The sequence below is a fragment of the Mesoplodon mirus genome, assembly GCF_964341445.2.
Source record: "Mesoplodon mirus genome assembly, chromosome: X".
NCBI classification, from domain to species: Eukaryota; Metazoa; Chordata; class Mammalia; order Artiodactyla; family Ziphiidae; genus Mesoplodon; species Mesoplodon mirus.
In genome coordinates, this window is record NC_138981.1 from 87,735,886 (window position 1) to 87,754,127 (window position 18,242).

The window sequence follows — 18,242 nt, forward strand, 5'->3', positions numbered from 1 at the left end:
GAAAGCAGATCAGTGGTTGTTTGGGGACAAAATCGGGAGAGGTGGGAAGGAGGCATTACAAAGGGGCATGAAGAAACTTTTCAGGGTGATGGGTATGTTTGCTATCTTGATTGTGGTGATGGTTTCGTGTCTGTATACATATGTTAAAACTTACCAAACTGTATACTTTAAATATGTATGGTTTGAGGTATGTCAATTATATCTCAATAAAGCTATTAAATAAAAGCATGTGGTAGATCTGTATAATACTAAATTGGAAAGATAACTGAAAAGACAAAAAGGCAAGTTGCAGAATACAGTAGTTCTATTTCTGCAAGAGAATAAATTTATGCATATTCTTTATTAAGATGATATACAATGAAAGATTAGGGTACGATGCACCAAATGTTAACCCAGGAAAAACATTAAGAGATTCAAAAATATTTGTAGAAGCCTATTTATTGATATGGAAAGATGGTCACAATATACAGTTAGTGGGAGGAAAGGCAAGTTACAAACAGTATTTACAGTATGATCTTTTTTTTTTTTTTTTTGCGGTACACGGGCCTCTCACTGTTGTGGCCTCTCCCATTGCAGAGCACAGGCTCCGGATGCGCAGGCTCCGGGGCCATGGCTCACGGGCCCAGCCACTCTGCGGCATGTGGGATCTTCCCGGACCGGAGCACGAACCCGTGTCCCCTGCATCGGCAGGCGGACTCTCAACCACTGCGCCACCAGGGAAGCCCCTACAGTATGATCTTGTTTTAATTTCTTAACTGTTTAAAAATCTCAAAGCATATAACCCAATATTTTTACACTGAAACATTCTCTTCAGCTCAGACCAGGGGTTGTAATTCCTACTATATAGCTATAGTCTATAGCTATATCCCAAGTCCTGGGAATGCTTTCTGGACCATAGACTTCCAGGAATCACTATCATGTAGATTGAGGCAGCAGCTCCTCTCCTAGCTCTCCTGTTTTGTGTTGATGAAGCTGCAGTTCTGGGCCTGGGCCTAAATTTCTCCAATTAAGTTTGTCCTGTACAGTTTTAGCTGGTACAAATGCAGACAGTAGGCTTGCCTACTAGTAAAAGATAGAACCGTTTATCTTTTCATATGACACACAGGAGAATATATTATAAATGGTAAACAAATTAAGGCATAATTTTGCAAGGAAAAAAAAGCAATTATCTTTTAAACTGTAAGGTATGAAAAAATGTACAGAATGATTCCAGTTCTTTATTGAAGATAGGAAGGACACATAGCAAATTTCAGTTGTTTGACTCCAAATCTATATCTCATTCATTCAACAGTTTGGGGCACCTACTGTTTCCCAGACGCTGCCAGTTCAAATCCATACACTCATCCCAGACTTTTCTTCTGACTCCAGCAAGGTTTAGCCAAATGCCTAATGGACATGTGCATTTAGAGGAAGTTAAGAATTGCAAGACTGGAAGGGACATTATCTACAGCAAAACTGAATCATTAAAACCACTCTGTGAGCCTTGAAGGCTGCCACACAAAAAGTGGAAGAGGACTATAAGGTAGTGCAATGAGAGCGGGTTTTGGTATCAGACAAAACAGCTATGCCACACTTGCCTGCTGTGGGAATCTAGGGATAAGTATTCAACCTCCTTAACTGCCATTGGAGGCAATCCAGAACGAGTTATAATCATAAAAAAAAATACCAGTACATAGCTCAGAGAACCATTGTTAAGAAGAAACCTGTAAAATATAATGCCAACACAGTATGACATGAGTAGGCACTCAGGAAATGTTTCCTCCCTACATCTACCTCCTTTCTCTTCTGCAAGATGACTTAACATAAATGAAAGAGCCTAACAATATGAGTTATAAATGCAGTAGCAAAATAAAAGATGAATATTACATTTTATCTGAGATTCAGGGCCATTTGTGTGTTGTAGAATGAGTTATCTGATGCAGGTAGAATAGGGGAAAAACAGTAATTCCTTTTACATTAAACAGCCGGTAGCAACCCTGCTTTCTTTACGTATTGAGAGTGCACATTTGGCAATGAGTGTGTGTGTATACATGTGTGTGTGTGTGTGTGTGTGTGTGTGTTAGGTATCTTTTTGTGTGTATATGCCTTGTTTCTACAACTAGATTATAAATTCAAGGATATTATCTTTTTAAATCATTTGAAGCTGCAAATGGATCTAAGCAGATACTAATGAAAAGTTAGCTTACTTATGGTGCACCGATTTGCTATCTTAAATGTTAAAAAGCTCCCCATCTACACAAGAGAATAATCAACAGATGTTTTCAACTCACAATGAAATATTAATTTGATACCCCAAAATGGTCTAGCTCAGACCTAGACTGTCACAGGTAACATTGTGTTAAAGATGTAATTTATAACATGCACACTCTAATAACCAAAACATTATGCATGGCTCTTTGGGAACACACAGCCTGTTAGAGTTTGGAGATTGTTCAAAGGGTTCTTTTATTTCTAGCTTATTTTACATTGTTTCGATGATCACTTTAACTTCACGGAAAATGGCCATGAGTGTATTATAACTCAAATGATCAACAACTACAATTGAGCCCTTTCTGATATGCTCCTTTATGTTAATAAATATGGCCACAGCACTAACGAGATTGGCTTTTGCCTCTTTTTGGTTAAAGATGAGTTTTAATGCTGCTAATGCTTTTGTATTGATCATGTCTCTGGCTGCAGTTGGATTTTCAGACATATTCAAAAGTACTTTCAAAACAAGATTTCTGGTTTTACGATTTCCCAGGGAGAGCAAATGAAAAAGCTCTGAAAAGTAATTGGCAACAATGTGGTGATGGTTAGAATCAGTAGTCAGTTGTCCTAGTATCTTTAATCCGGATTGCTGTCCAGGTGAGTTCAAGGGAAAAGACATGGTTTCCTTACACATATGCTTAACATGTAATTCAACCTTGCGTTGTCTTTCATCCCCAGAGGGGGGATTCAGAGTAATTACAGCCTTTTTTCTCATTTCAGAGGAAGGAAAACTAAGCAAGCTTTCAATAAGTGTCACTACACCCACCTCATTAATGAACTCTTGGGCAAATGGATGAACATTAATGATCCCCATTGCAATTTGAGCTATTTTATGAATGAGAGGATCAGTAGTTGATTTAAGTAAGGTAACAAGTTTTTCAAACTCCTCAGAATCCATGTAGCATTCCATTTTGCAAGGGCAAGCAAATGGCTTAATCCCATTCACCTCCCTGATCCTGATTTGGCGTCTAATCTCCTCTATGGTCTGGATACAAGGGTCAGAACCAAATGGGTACTCTGAGATAGGCTGTGAGCTTGAGGGAGTGCTCCTAGAAGGGCATGCCGCTGTTGCCACAGGCAAAGAACAGGTATTTTCCTCAGCAGAGGCCAGGACAACATATGAAGGAGGCTTTTTCTCAAATGGGATTTGGGATCTAAAGCCTAACACTGCTGGAGTTACAGCAGGAGCTTTGGGCCAGATAGTTACCTCAGACCAGTCCTTGGGCCTATCTTTTTCATTAATTTCATCCACAGGCTGGGGCTTAATTATCCTGCTCACAGGTCTAGGGTTAGGGTCAAAACTAGTTTCATCTCCATCCCAAAACCAGCTCCCAATAACGTTCTCCTCCTCCTCCTCCTCAGCCCCTGGCCTAGCCTTGCAGTTGGCCCCAGCCACAGGCTCCAACTTCTTAGCACAGGATGGGGGACAAATATCAGCTTTACTTTCATCCTTAGCACTGAAACAATTACCAGCCTCTTCTCCATTCCAGAACCAGGAACCAACACTGGCTTCTTCCCCAGCCCAAAACCAGGTATCAATACCAGTCTTATCTTTACATGTAGACCTGGACGCAGCACTGGACTCAGCACTAGCCTCAGCCACAGAACAAAACCGAGATGCTCTAGTGGCCTCATCTTCAGCTTTGGGACTGAAATCTGCCAGAGCTCCTTCCTTCATGTCAGTAACAATCTTGTTCTTAGACGCTGTCTTCACCTCTGCCACTGCATCTTCCTGAGTCCCTGCCTTGGCTATTGCTTTGGCCTGGGTCTTGGATACAGATCTGACTATGCCAGTAGCCTCCCTCTTTGCTTCAGCTTCTACACCAGCCCTTTTTTCAGTTTTGGCCTTCTTTTTACTCTCATTCTTTCTACTCCTATTCTTTCTACTTGCATTCTTAACCCCAGCCATGGTTGAAGCCCAGTTATATAGATAGCTCTATACAGTCTTGGCTTTGGTTCTCAATATGTCCCAGGTCAGTGTCTTAATATTCTTCTACTGGGTTGAAGGTGATGATCTTCTGTCACTTCAAGGCCAGCACAACCACCACTGGAGACAGGCCTGAGATGGAAGAAGAAAATGGGCTTTGAGTCTCTTCCAACTGTGCTTTTCTATGCAGAGAGCCACACAGGACATGAGAAAGTAGAGATAGATTGTGTGGTAGGAGAAGTAGAATAGTAGAAAACTCTGTTACCTCATTTTATCCCTTCCACAGTCCCACTAATGCCCAACAATGCCCTGCCCAGGCACTTCCATACTCTTTTCTCTGCATCAAATAGGAACGGAGATGATGGGAAAGCTTGGTGAAAGTGAGAGAGGCTAAGGAGTGTCCAGCCCCGTTAGTATATACCACTATACTCTATAGGTCTATCTGGTAGGCCTCACACCAATCTGAACTGATCTGGTGCAATTTTCTCCTTTCTTGCTTCCAGTGTTGATAAGCCCTATAGTCGACTCACAGGCAGACCTATGGACAAAAACACAGGAGGGACTGGAATTTTAAGTATTTGGTAGACAGACATGCATTCTGGCTTCTAAACCCAATACCTGCCTTTCCAAATCTAAGGCTTTGTGAATATAATGTTTCTGGCCTCCTTGGTCCTCCTCATGGCTTCCTTCCCCACTTCCTAGGTACCTATCAATTACCCTATAGGCACAATCCTGGCTCACCCTAGCCCCATTTCCTATACATAAATGTGAGGGCAGAGGTGTATGGGAAGTTGGAAGACAATGGCTCCAAGATATGATCTGGTCTTACTTGCCAACAGCCAATTCCCATTCCCAATCAATAGGGGTGCTCACGCTCACACTCACCTTGGATCCAAATGAATAGCTTTTGTCCTCTTTCTTAATCAAATTCAAAGTGAACAGCTACCTGCAGATTTCTATAGTACTCTATAAAGGAACAAACCTATGGATAGACAAAAAGAGGAAAGAAAACAAAAGAGACTGAGATGGCCCAACACCCATGACAAGTGTTACAATATATGCTTCTGTACATTCAAGGCCATGTTTAATATCCCCCACCTGTCTGCTCCTCCCAAATGATCCCCCATCCACTCCCCAGAGACCTGAAGCTTGTCTAATCAAAACTCCCAACACTAAAGTCAGTCATTTTCCTAGCAGAGGCCACACCTCCTTCCTTGAACAAAAAGATGAGGTGCAAGAATGGGTAGTGGAACACAGGCAACTGTATTTAGAAGACAGGCAGTGAACATAATGGGGACTACTATTTCAATACCATCTTGCATGCCCCTACCTTTTCCCCTTCCCCACATATACATAGTCCCTATCTCATTCACCACCTATGCCAGCCAGCCCACATAGCAGGTGTCCTCAGGAGATGCTACCCGTACCACTACAGAACAGTCCACTAGCTGGAGAAGAGTCACGCCCTATAGAAAGAGAAGGGGCATTCAGCAAAACACCAAGAGAGTATGTTGACAATGGTAGAAAAGTATCAGGTTAATGAACAGATTCCCAGAATTCAGGTCCTAAAACCTCCTTTTGAAAAATCAAGGAATAAGTAAATAAATGTCTCTCATGTCTCAGAATTTCTCAGGAACTCCACAAAATCTTCTGTGGGACTGCTTCTGCACCAAAATGAGAGGGGACTGTGAAGGGTAAATGGGGTTTGGGTTTCCAAAACCAGAAAATGAAGAACAAACTGACTTCATGCGTTCTAAATTGACCCTTCAGAAAAATTTCCTCTCTATTCTGAAGAGCCATTCCCACACCTCAACATATTAAAGTGGGCTAGGATGTTGAGAAAACAGATCCCAAATGAGAAAGATGGATTACTACATTATTTACTTACACGGATCCTTCCTGTGAAAGACTACTGACTCCTCAACCTGTCATTTGCTTGCATTTAATTGGGTCAAAGACCTAAATATGGAAGGCAACAAAACTGCTGTATTAAGAGGCACATAAACTTTTCATTTTGGTGTCTTCATAATCTACTCGCTCAGTTCCCCTTTCACTGAATGTGCCAGACCTACCGCGCACACAGGACACTCTGGCATCAATGAGGCGCCTGTGGGAAGGGACAGCACCCGGCACGCGGGGTCCGACAGACCCCTTTCCAGAATCAGGGCCCAGGCGGGCGGTCCCCCGCGCCCGCCCGCTCGGCACCCGGCTCTGACTGCCATCCTCGGCGGCCTCCCCAAGCCCCCACCCCGTCTACCCTCCGCCATTTCGCCCGCAGCAGCCTCCCCCACAGCCCTCTCCTGGCACAGGCACCGTCGACGGCGGGGCGCGGGCGCCCAGAAAGCCCTCCAGGGAGCGGCCGCACCGTTCGCCTCCCCAGGATCCGAGGGAAGCCCTGTGGCCAAGACCTCGCGCCCCGGGCCCGGTGCGCGCCGGTGGCCGCCTCCTCATTGCCAGGGGTCCCCCGGCGATGCGCAGCTCTCTCAGGGACCCGCTCCGACCCGGTTGCCTCCCCCTCGTCAGACTGCCAGGGTCCGCGGGGTCAGGGTGTGAGCCGCTCGTCGCCCCCAAGACAACCCCACTTGCCTTCGCAGGCGCAGGGTCCCGATGGTCGGCCTCCCCCTCCTGTCGCAGCTCCTCACTCGGATTTCCACCGCTCGCCGTGCGGGCAGAATGGCAAAGAGGCGTCCCGCCCCCCGCGCGGCTGCGCCAAACCCAGCAGGGGCTGCGAAGGCTGCGGCAACAACCGCTCGCGGCGAGGGTGTCGGGAAGGGGGCGGAAGGATACGGCACGAACGGGTTCGACGCCCCCTCCCAGGCCCACCATAGTTCCGACCCAGAAAGGGGCGGGGCCTGGACTAGTCCCGGACTCAGGGGCGGGGCCACGCCGGCCCTCCGCCACACCACGTCGGGCGACCACCCTCCCCGCCCCGCACACTTCTGGCACCGCAGCGTGTAGGGCCGGCGGGCGGTGGGCAGTGGGGGCCGGGTTTGGGAGGTTAGAGAGGGGCCGCACTGGAGGTAGCAGCGGATGGATACAGATCGTCCCGGTGTGTGTGTGTGTGTGTGTGTGTGTGTGTGTGTGTGTGTGTGTGTGTGTGTGTGTGTGTGTGTGTGTGTGTGTGTGTGTGTGTGTGTGTGTGTGTGTGTGTGTGTGTGTGTGTGTGTGTGTGTGTGTACGGGACTGCTCAGAGTCCGCCCCCCTACCCTCCCCCATCGCGCCCGCCATCCTCCCTGGGCGCCAGTGGCAGAGGAGCTGTGAGGACGGCGCTCCCCGGGTCTGCTTTCCACCTTCTGGGGCCGCGGGCGGGAGGAAGGTGGGAGGCGGCGCCCGTGGAGGCCGAGCCACTGCCCCTCTTCTACGGGAAGGCAGCCCTAGATGGACCTCTGGCCTGAGGAAACAAACCACCTGTCTGCGCCAGTGTCGTCACCCTCTCTGCCACACTGCCATTTTCTCAGTCGCAGTGGTAGCACGGTAGCACACTGCCATTTCGCCGCCCCTGCAGTTGCCCAGGAAGGAGGGCCTTTCCCTCTCAGGACCCGCACCGGCTCAGACAGTCCTCCCTGTCTCTCATCCCACAGCCAGGTGTCAGACACCAGGTAGGGCCGGTCCTGGCTTCTCTCCCCGGGTTCTGTCAGGTCTTCTCTTGCAGGTGCCTCCAAGCGCTCATCATCTTTGGCAGGGTGGGAATGTGGCAGGGATTAGAACCTACTGGGATCTCACACATTTGCCATACACACTAGTCTAGTTTATCTATTAGGGCTGTTAACAAATAAATCATACTTATTTTAAATTCCAAAATCTGCATTATATCTGAGCCTGGTTCTGATGACTTGTGTCCTTAAACAATGCTTTTTCTTGCCTTTATTATGTGTTATAATTTTGTGTTGAAAGCTGGATATGATGTGTTGGGTAATAGCAACTGAGTTAAATAGACCTTCAGTGAGAAGCTTTATTATTTATTTATTTATTTTTGCGGTACGCGGGCCTCTCACTGTTGTGGCCTCTCCCGTTGTGGAGCACAGGCTCCGGACGCGCAGGCTCAGCGGCCATGGCTCACGGGCCCAACCGCTCTGCGGCATGTGGGACCTTCCCAGACCGGGGCATGAACCCGCGTTGCCTGCATTGGCAGGCGGACTCCCAACCACTGCGCCACCAGGGAAGCCCAGGGAAGCCCCCAGTGAAAAGCTTTATGTTAAGCTGGTTACCAGTTGGGCTGTGTGTAATGTTTCCTGTAGCTGCAGGTGTCAGTCTTCAAATTCCTCTAGCGTCTTTATTTTTGTCTCTCAACTTTGTGTTTCCCTAATTACATCTTGCAGAGAGAGTCTGCATCTTGCAACTCTTTCAGCTGCACTCCACTGTTACTACACTGGAGGCCTGTTAGCATGTGGAGGAGAGGAAGTGTTATATAATTTTCTGGTTAAATTCCAGTCTTTTGTGGGCCTGTCTCTAGACTGTGACCTTCACAAGTGTTTCTTTAGCATCTTTCTCCCCCTTACAGGAGAATGGAAGGCCAGAGTGTGCTGGATAGGAGGAATGCCTTTCCCTCAGCTGAGATAAGGCTCTGGGAAAGTCTTTTCTGCTGGAGAGTAGGCCTTTGTTATGGAGAAGACTTGGGGGTGTATTTCTTGAGTGTACACTTCCCCTCCCACTGCCAGAGCCCTGAGGAGATCTTTCTGGGATCTTCACTATGAGAACCTGCTGGAGTTCCTGGAGGTAAAGCCCACAACACTGCTAAGACTGCAGGTCTCTAGGGGTTTCTCACTCTCCTACTATTCCACCCTCAGTCTCCATCAATTTGTCAAAATTCCCACTTAAGTGTTCTTACCTGTTTACGTCTCTAGCAGTTTCTGCTCTATGTAACGAGATATAGGCTGTGACTCTCTGGATGTCTTTTCTCCAGTATTTGGGGTGGTCATTTGCCCTGTGACCTCAGTTCTCTGATGGGTCTAAGATAAGTCATTGATTCTCAGTTTGTTCAGCTTTTTTTCTTGTAAGTACAGGAACAATGACTTCCAAGCTCTTTACATGTCAGAACTGAAACTGGAAGTGTGTCCTATGGATTTTAACAGGATAACTAGAGACCAATGAACACAGCTTTCATCCTCTTCTTTTCAGCTGAACTTCAGATCTGGGAATAAAGTTGCCCTTGAAAACCTAGCTGCTCCATAAATATCTGCTCTTTTCCCTCCCAGGTTTAGAAAATTTACATGACTCCCTGAACCTGGCATCTCAGCCCCCAAATTCTTAACGTGGAGTGCAGATTAGAATTCAGACTTCCTGACTCAAAGTTCCTGGTGGTGAGGTCTGAGCAACTGTGACTTAACCCCAGTAGAAAAGTCATCTCTGTTACCACCACCACCACCATGAAGCAGCAGTGCACTATACTATTAGGTGCTTGCTTTGACTAGAGTAACCAGTTTCTGATCCCTGGAAGCACTTTCTAAAAGGAGGCTGCATAGTAGAGTACAGACTCTCTCCCCTGGGCTCTACTCTGGGACTTAGCCAGACTTCAGAGCCAGGCAGTCCAAAGTTTAAGTAGAGGTTTTACCACTAACTGTGTCACTTTGGAAAAGGTACTTAATGTTTTTATAACTCAGTTAAGTCATCCCTCAAAGGGGATTGGTAATAACTACTTCACAGGATTCTTGTACACACTAACTGAGAAACTATCTGATATTCTGAAATATCTGCAAGTATCAGGTCTTTCTAGTTCCTCTTAAAATTGTGATCTAGTCATATTATGGGGTGGGCTGGGGAAAGCAGTAAGACTAGATGAAGTAAGTCAGAAAGAGAAAACCGAATACCGTATGCTAACACATATATATGGAATCTAAAAAAAAAATGGTCATGAAGAACCTAGGGCCAAGACAGGAATAAAGACGCAGACCTACTAGAGAATGGACTTGAGGACATGGGGAGGGGGAAGGGTAAGCTGGGACAAAGTGAGAGAGTGGCATGGACATATATACACTACCAAACGTAAAATAGATAGCTAGTGGGAAGCAGCTGCATAGCACAGGAAGATCAGCTCGGTGCCTGGTGACCACCTAGAGGGGTGGGATGGGGAGGGTGGGAGTGAGGGAGACACAAGAGGCAAGAGATATGGGGACATATGTATATGTATAACTGATTCACTTTGTTATAAAGCAGAAACTAACACACCATTGTAAAGCAATTATACTCCAATAAAGATGTTAAAAAAAAAGAGTAGATGCGATCTCCATGGTGTCTTTTAGAGGTCATGATTGCTAAGAAATCGCCGCTGTGCTCTTTCTTACTGTAACCTTGGTGCTTTGTGTACTGTGTTGCTTAACATAACCCTTTACTAAAAGAACATCACTTTTACATAAGTATGCCTCCCTCCTCCTTATAGTGATGTGCCACAGGGAGGCTGATCCAAATTCCAGAAGTGAGTCTGCTTGGTCTAAGGATAATTCATCCCCTTGGTACTCTGGTTCAGGAATGGCTAGTGATGTAACTCTGCTCAATGAGACATGAAGGGAAGATTGCAGAAGGATTTCTGGGGAAAGTGTCCTCACTCATAAGACAAAGCCATCAGTAAAGGTATCTCCTTTTCTTCCTTGGAAAGTTGCTTGACTCCTTGCAGCCATCAAGTTTCCAGCCTTAGGATGGAAGTTGATATTATGAATGGCAGAAGAAAGAGATGGATAAAAGCTGAGTCCTTAGCTGAATCAAACAATCACCAAGACTTCTCTGCCTCAGTACTTCTGATCTGTGGATAATAAATTTCCTTATTAAGTTAGTTTTAGTTGAATTCCTTGTTATATGGAACAATCCTAAATGTTATGTATGCTCAGGCACAAAACAATGCTTCAGTGAGTAATAGTTCCTGACTTTTGTCTGTCAGTAAGCCCTACCTCTTAAAACCAGTGGCAGAACACGTTTCCATGTGAAAGGAAAACTGTAGATTCTGAACATCTTGCCTAATGATAGCTAGAGGTCTGAGAACTGTGATTGGCTTCCATTTTAGATTGAAAAGGAAGGCTTCAGGCAGAAAACCTAAACCTTACTTATCTAGGGGGTTCAGAGGTACATTAAATATGTGAGCTTATAAATAAGCCTAGTTTCAATTCAGAGAGTCACTGTGTGGAAGTACACCCATGTGAAATATCCATAGTGTAAAGATATCAGAGGTTATGTGCTTTCTATCCTGAGGACTGTACTGAGGTTGAGAAAGACAAATTCATATTGTCAACAGCCAGAAACTTTTGGTTAACTTTCCCCAGGTGCACTGTACTAAGCAACACAGGTATAGAAAGAGGTGGACATTTGGGATCTATCAAGAGCTGAGATTTTGCCAGGACAGTGGAGCCAGGTGCTAGAGGATGAGGTAGGCGAGTAGTAAAAATGATGGCCCATGATGGACCATTAAGTTGGGAAGGAAGGAAAATCTGGAGTATGCTGATTCACAGGTAGAAGGGGATAAGGGGCAGGGAGGGAGTCTAGCTACATTCAGGTTCAAGTTTCTTTATGATGAGTAAAGTACTTTGCTACAAGCTGTAAGGAGGAGAAAATCTGATGATGAAGATAGTCATGGTGATGATGGCAGCTTTTAGTGATAATTAGCACTAGAAGGATATATTGGGCTGGCAAAAAAGTTTGAACGAACTTTTTGGCCAACCCAATAGATGTAGTGTAGTGGCAACACATGCCAGCTGCAGATTCAAACTACAAAGGTTTGAATCTCAGCTCCTCTGCTAATCAAATCAAGCTCTGCTAACTGAGCTTGCCAAGTTACCAGTCTGTGCCTCAGCTTCCTTATGTGTAGAACGGAGACAATAACAGCATCTACTCTATACAGTTGTTTTGAGGATTAAATAAGTTAATATATTTAGAACCCTTAGAAGAGTGTCTGGCACTTATAAAGCACTCATTAAATCTTGATATTAACAATAAGTACAGTCACCCTTCCTTATCCTGGGTTCCGCATCCACAGATTCAACCAACCAGGGATCAAAAGTATTTGAATCAAAGAACTCCAGAAAGTTCCAGAAACCAAAACTTTATTTTATTTTATTATTTTTTGCGGTACGCGGGCCTCTCACTGTTGTGGCCTCTCCGGTTGCGGAGCACAGGCTCCGGACGCGCAGGCTCAGCGGCCATGGCTCACAGGCCCAGCCACTCCGTGGCATGTGGGATCTTCCCAGACCGGGGCATAAACCCGTGTCCCCTGCATCGGCAGGTGGACTCTCAAACACTGTGCCACCAGGGAAGCCCCTCAAAACTTTAATTTGACACACACTGGAAACTATTTATGTAGCATTGGCATTGTATTTACAACATTTACGCAGAATTTACATTGTATTAGGTATTGTAAGTAATCTAGAGATGACTTGAAGTATATGGGGAGGGGACTTCCCTGGTGGTCCAGTGGTTAAGCGTCCGCCTTCCAATGCAGGGGACGTGGGTTCGATCCCTGGTTGGGGAACTAAGATCCCACATGTTACCAGTCAAATAAGCCCATGCGTCACAACCAGAGAGAAGCCCACGTGCTGCAACGAAGAGCCTGTGTGCTGCAAGGAAGACCCAGTGCAGCCAAAAAAATGAATAAATAAAATAAAGATGTTTAAAAAAATAATAAAGTATATGGGGAGATGTGCACAGGTTATGTGCAAATAATATGCCATTTTATATAAGGGACTTGAGCATCTGTGGATTTTTGTATCTCTGGATGGTCCTGGAACCAATCCCCCCTGTATACAGAAGGATGACTGTACTATGAAAAGAAGTAAAAGGCTCAGGCATTGAGGTCAGACTGACGGGGGTCTGATTCACACTTTCAGAGTCCAAGTTTCTTCCTCTATGCTTCCTGGCCCTCAACACTAGTTCTGTCTTATTCATAAAAAATGTTCCAGTGCATGATATAAAGAAACAAATGCTAAAATAGGGGTGAATAAAATACTGTGTAAGTACATAGGATGGAGGCATTACTTCCTACCAAGGGGCAAAGAGTAAGGGTGAGAATATCAGAAAGACTTCAAACAGGCCCTAGCATTTGAGCTGAGCCTAAAAGGATGACTGTGTTTCCTACAGGCAGAGAAAGGGCATGAGGGCATTGAAGATTGAGCCTGGGGAAATGCACAAAAGTAGTAAAGCACAGAGTATAGTTGGGTTTGGAAATAACAGATAGTCCCATGTGGCTTGAGTGCAGGCAAAGTGGAGCAGGGCTTGGACTGGGTGAGGCACGAGTGAGTGCCTCCTTAAATTGTATCTTTATCTCATTCTAGTCCTGGCCCTGACTTGGAAGAATGTGTTGGAAATGGAGGTGGAAAGGTAGAATTGTATGGGAAAGTACAGGGCCTTGAAACCCTCCATTGGGGACCTGGTAGCATTTTATAGACGATATCCCACTGAAGGCTGCTTTTTTGAAATTGGGGGCAGAGTAGAGGGTCAGCTGTGCTGTAAGATACCTTTCTTTCATTCATGATTGGACAGATGATAAGTTCACTCTAATTTTATCCCCAGGCAGCAACATTGTAGGTCAAATGACATTTGAACGGGCCCTGATATTTATTACATGAGATAGCCCATAATATTTATCCAGAAAGGGGGCAGAAACAAAAGGGCTATATGAGTGTTGAGGTATTTACTTCAACTACACTCCCAGGAAAAAACTGAGGGATGGTCTTGGCCCTTACAAGTGCTACTCAAGGAGTGATCAGAACAGAGCTAATCATCTTCATGCATGGACACACACACCCCACACTTACCCAGTCCTTTGGCTGAGACTGAAAAAACCCACAGGCGTGAGTTAGTTAAGCATCTGCCCTGGGATGCATGTGGGACTTAGTGGTATCTCTCCAGACTGCAGTGTGAAGTTCCCCAAATATAAATGCAGTACCCCCAACAGGAAATACAGGCTGAGGGAGCTCTGATGAGGAAAAAATACAGAGAGAACTTTAAAAATCATCTAAATTGTAGACGCATGCCACAAAAACATATGCTGCTTTTTTCACCCATAATACACTGGTAGGCTCTGCCTCCTTTATTTTAACTTGCTTATGCATGATGCATAGGATCAAAGGTCAGTTTACAGATATTAATCTAGGGGTGGCTGCTATAAATAAGGATGTGTGACACTATTATTCTGACATCAGTTCTTTGACACCAACTACCTGGAGTTAGCATCAGACTCCAGAGGTTTAAGGGTGCAGTCCCCAATAATACTGCCCCCACTTGAGATCAGATGTCAGTTGCAAGACTTGGGGGACCACCCATACTTCTGACTGACCAGTTATAAATTCAGGGGTTCCCACGACCCCCTCAGGTTTGATAATTTACTAGAACACACTAAAGGTGCTATATGTAGAATTATAGTTTTATTAGAAAGGATAGGGCTTCCCTGGTGGCGCAGTGGTTTAGAGTCCGCCTGCTGATGCAGGGGACACGGATCCGTGCCCCGGTCTGGAAAGATCCCACATGCCGTGGAGCGGCTGGGCCCATGAGCCATGGCCGCTGAGCCTGCGTGTCCGGAGCCTGTGCTCTGCAACGGGAGAGGCCACAACAGTGAGAGGCCCGAGTACCACAAAAAAAAAAAAAAAAAAAAGAAAGGATATACATAGGACAAGGTCTTGAAGGGTCTGAGACATACTTCCATGTCCTCTTCACATGGATTCAGGGCAACATCACCCTCCCTGGATATCAGTGTGCTCACCAACCAGGAAGAGTTTTCACTGGGGTTTCATTGCATAGGCATGACTGTTCACATTATCGAACCCCAAATCCAGCCCTCCTTCCTTCTCTGGAGCTCCTGCTGGCCTAAAGCTCCAACTCTAATCACGTGGTTGGTCCTTCTAGTGACCAGACCACATCCTCACAACCAGAAGCTAACTAGGGACCCACCACAGTCCGTTCATTAGCATAACAAAGATACTCCCAGGGCTCAAGAAATTCCAAGGTTTTTTTCAGGCCCTGTGCCAGGAACCAGGGACAAAGTTTAGATATATTCTTTCTTATACCACATGTTTGAGGTGTTTGTCAAACTCTAAGACGGCACAGACAAGACAACAAAGCTTGAGGGGAAATGCCACAACCTAAACATTGGTCCCGATACTTATATTACCAGAATTCTGGAGAGTGGAGGGAGGAGGATAATACAAAGAAGGCAGGGGGTAAGAGAGGAGGAGGTAGTCCTAAGGCCTCAATCTCTAATTGTACCCACATGCCCACTGCTCAATTCCAGCTTTTAAATATAAATAGGAAGGGGCTTCCCTGGTGGCGCAGTGGTTGAGAGTCTGCCTGCCGATGCAGGGGACATGGGTTCGTGCCCCAGTCCAGGAAGATCCCACATGCTGTGGAGCGGCTAGGCCCGTGAGCCATGGCCGCTGAGCCTGCGTGTCCGGAGCCTGTGATCCGCAACGGGAGAGGCCACAACAATGAGAGGCCCGTGTACCGGAAAAAAAAAAAAAAAAAATATATATATATATATATATATGTATAAAAAACAGGAGGGCCTGAAGTATTACTGCATAGTTTCAACTCTATAGTGAGTATAAAAATAAGCATATGAGTGGGCTTAGGAAAATTCATTACTTCCTAGTGGCATTTTCTTAAACTGCCTTGGTATCCAGTGGATGCCAGGGTAGGGGGAGAGAGGTGGGTAGGGGTAGTGGGGATAATTCAGTTAGAAAGAGGACAAGGACTTACCAAACGCTGCTACCTAGGATAAGACCAAAGGAACAAGCCCTAAGAAGTGGACAGAGAGCAAAACACAAGGAAGAGAGCAAAGTGTCTGCAGAGCGGACACACGAGACCATCCATAAAACAGTTTCCACAGGTGGTTCCCAGAAAAACCCTATTCTGAGGCCCAGCACAGTAGCAGGAGAGAGCCTGGATGGAGTATCAGCTTTTGAGTTCCTAGATGGGAGGGAGCTGCTGCCTGGAGCTCAGGTCCAGGAATCATCTTGGGAGTTGAGAAGCTTGGCAGTATCCCAAAGAGAAATCGTATGTGAAGGGCCCAAAGCATCCAGATTCCCTCCTCCTGAGTCTGTTAGCTCCCCTTCCCCAGAGCTGCCCAGATTGGGGTTCATTCCTCTCTTGCATCTCCAGGCAGCTGGAGCCTTGGATCTCCCCCCTCCCCCAATTTTGGGCTGGTCTCACAGTCTGGAAAAGACAAACAGTAGAGAGTGAGTGCCAACTAGGTGGGAGGAAGGGAGTGTAGCTCACAGTTCCTATCCTCACACCTGCGTTTCCTGATCCAGGGCCACCGGTGTTCACAAATTGTCACTTCACCGTTTCCTCTCTCTGGGCTCCCCTGAAGCCAACTGCTTCCACGTGCCCACCTCTTCCACCCACACAGAGAAGTAAAGTCACGCAGTGCTGGGCGGGGAGACGGGGGTGGGGTAGGGGCTTGCAGAAGGGAACGCGAGGCTCTGAGACACTTCCTCTACCCGGATCTAGTCTCCACCACCACCTCCCACGGATGCCAATATCTGGCCTCGAGCCCACCTCCTCTAGCAGCGGTCGATGCTTCCCTCCACGTATGCCTCCCACAGGCTGACTTCCTGCCTCTTGAGCTCCTGGGCAAAAACAGACCCCGGCTAAGACGCTGGCGATTGGCTGAGGGGATTGTGTCCTCCGCCAACAAAGGCCATAATTCTGGGCGCCTGAGGGATTACCTTTCAGGCTAGTGCAGCATGGAGAGACACCCACCCACGCACCCACCATCACGTCCTACCACTCCTCTCACGGCCGTCTGTCAAGCGTCAGGTGCAAGTCTTTCCCGTCCCTTTTCAGTGTGACACACCTCTATGCCGGTCCAAGTGAGAGTGCGGTCACGTGACCCACAGTTAGGCCCACGTGACCGCGCACTCGGCAAGTCCGCCGCAGCCCTGCAGCACGCAAGGCACAGTGTTGTGCCTCTGGGGTTGAGCTGCTTGCTAGAACAATCTGAAGCTCCTGATAGGGTGAAGATAGAGAGCTGAAAGGAAGGCTGGATTCGGAGCCAAAGCTTCCAGCCCTAAGTCTGGGCCTTGCTCTGTAGGAGAACAGGGCTGGCGAGGAACACCCCATGAGGACTTTGGATACCTACTGACTTTCAGTATTCTGTGCAAAACTCGGGTGATGTATTAAAACACACACAGGATCTGTCTTGAAAAATATTGATAGCCAAAACAAACATTCAATCTCCAATTTCCACCACCAGGATGATCTGTTAGCACTTGTGGTTTGTGAATGGAAGCAAAACTGCCACTTTCCCCTACTTCCATAAACCTTGCAACCTAGAATCGGGTGGGGGGGGGAGCAGGTTGCACTGTCAGAAACATTATACAAAAATTGGGTAAAGACAACATAGGTTACTGGATACTAGTTCAGTGCAGTGCTGGGCTTCACCTTCTGTTGATAGAGCAAGTTTTCAACCCTAAGAGACTTATGTTAACTTGTAGGTATTTTGTCCAATAGCTATGGAAATGATTTATGTCCAGTGGAACAGATAACATAAATGGTTTCAATTTATCACCCTTAAGATATCAATCAGCTTTGTACTTGATCCAGCAATGTTATACTAACATTTATTTTCTATGTGTGTATGAAATTTAATATACATGTTTTCTTTATATTATATTGTGTATATTGTGTATACACATCTCCTTCAACCATTCTCATAATCTTAGCAGTTAATTGTGTTGAAAAAAAACTTCCATGTGTTCATTTCTAATTTACAAATCATAATTTTACCTTTTCAAAAATTAACATCCTCAGACAAAACAGAAATAACATTTCACCATGTCTAAAAATAATAAAACATATATTTCCCATAATCCTGTATTCCCTCTCCAAACCAACTCTATCCCTGACTTCCGCAATTCTTGTCTTAAGGTATGGTATGATGTTTTCACTTATTACTGTGGAAAACACACATAACACAAAGCTTACCATTTTAACCATTTTGAAGTGTACAGTTCAGTGGCATTAAGTACATGCACAATGCTGTGCAATCATTACCGCTATCTACTTCTGGAACTTTGTTGTCACTCCAAAAGGAAACGTGATGATCTTTCAAATGCAAGTCATGTAAAAAGGTTGCCATCTTTGTACAAGA

At 45.9% G+C, this 18,242-nt stretch overlaps 2 protein-coding genes across 3 annotated transcripts in view; both read right to left on the reverse strand.

Moving 5' to 3' along the window:
* Window positions 1–2,400: 2,400 nt before the first annotated feature.
* Window positions 2,401–5,120, reverse strand: GPRASP3 (G protein-coupled receptor associated sorting protein family member 3). The gene is made up of 2 exons (XM_082610823.1): window positions 5,063–5,120; window positions 2,401–4,309 (listed from the first exon to the last, which is right to left on the reverse strand). The coding sequence occupies exon 2, from the start codon at window positions 4,157–4,159 to the stop codon at window positions 2,462–2,464; it is 1,698 nt and encodes a 565-aa protein (XP_082466949.1). The 5' UTR covers window positions 4,160–4,309; window positions 5,063–5,120; the 3' UTR covers window positions 2,401–2,461.
* A 974-nt stretch (window positions 5,121–6,094) lies between these two features.
* The window catches only part of ARMCX5 (armadillo repeat containing X-linked 5), a 129,551-nt gene continuing 117,403 nt past the window's right edge, over window positions 6,095–18,242 (reverse strand). The window contains exon 4 of one of the 2 annotated variants that reach the window (XM_082610828.1): window positions 6,095–6,136. The gene's annotated coding sequence lies outside the window, so the exon portion shown is untranslated. Of the gene's footprint in view, window positions 6,137–14,010; window positions 14,073–18,242 lie in introns of those variants that run through there. The other variant, XM_082610829.1, reaches the window with a different exon arrangement.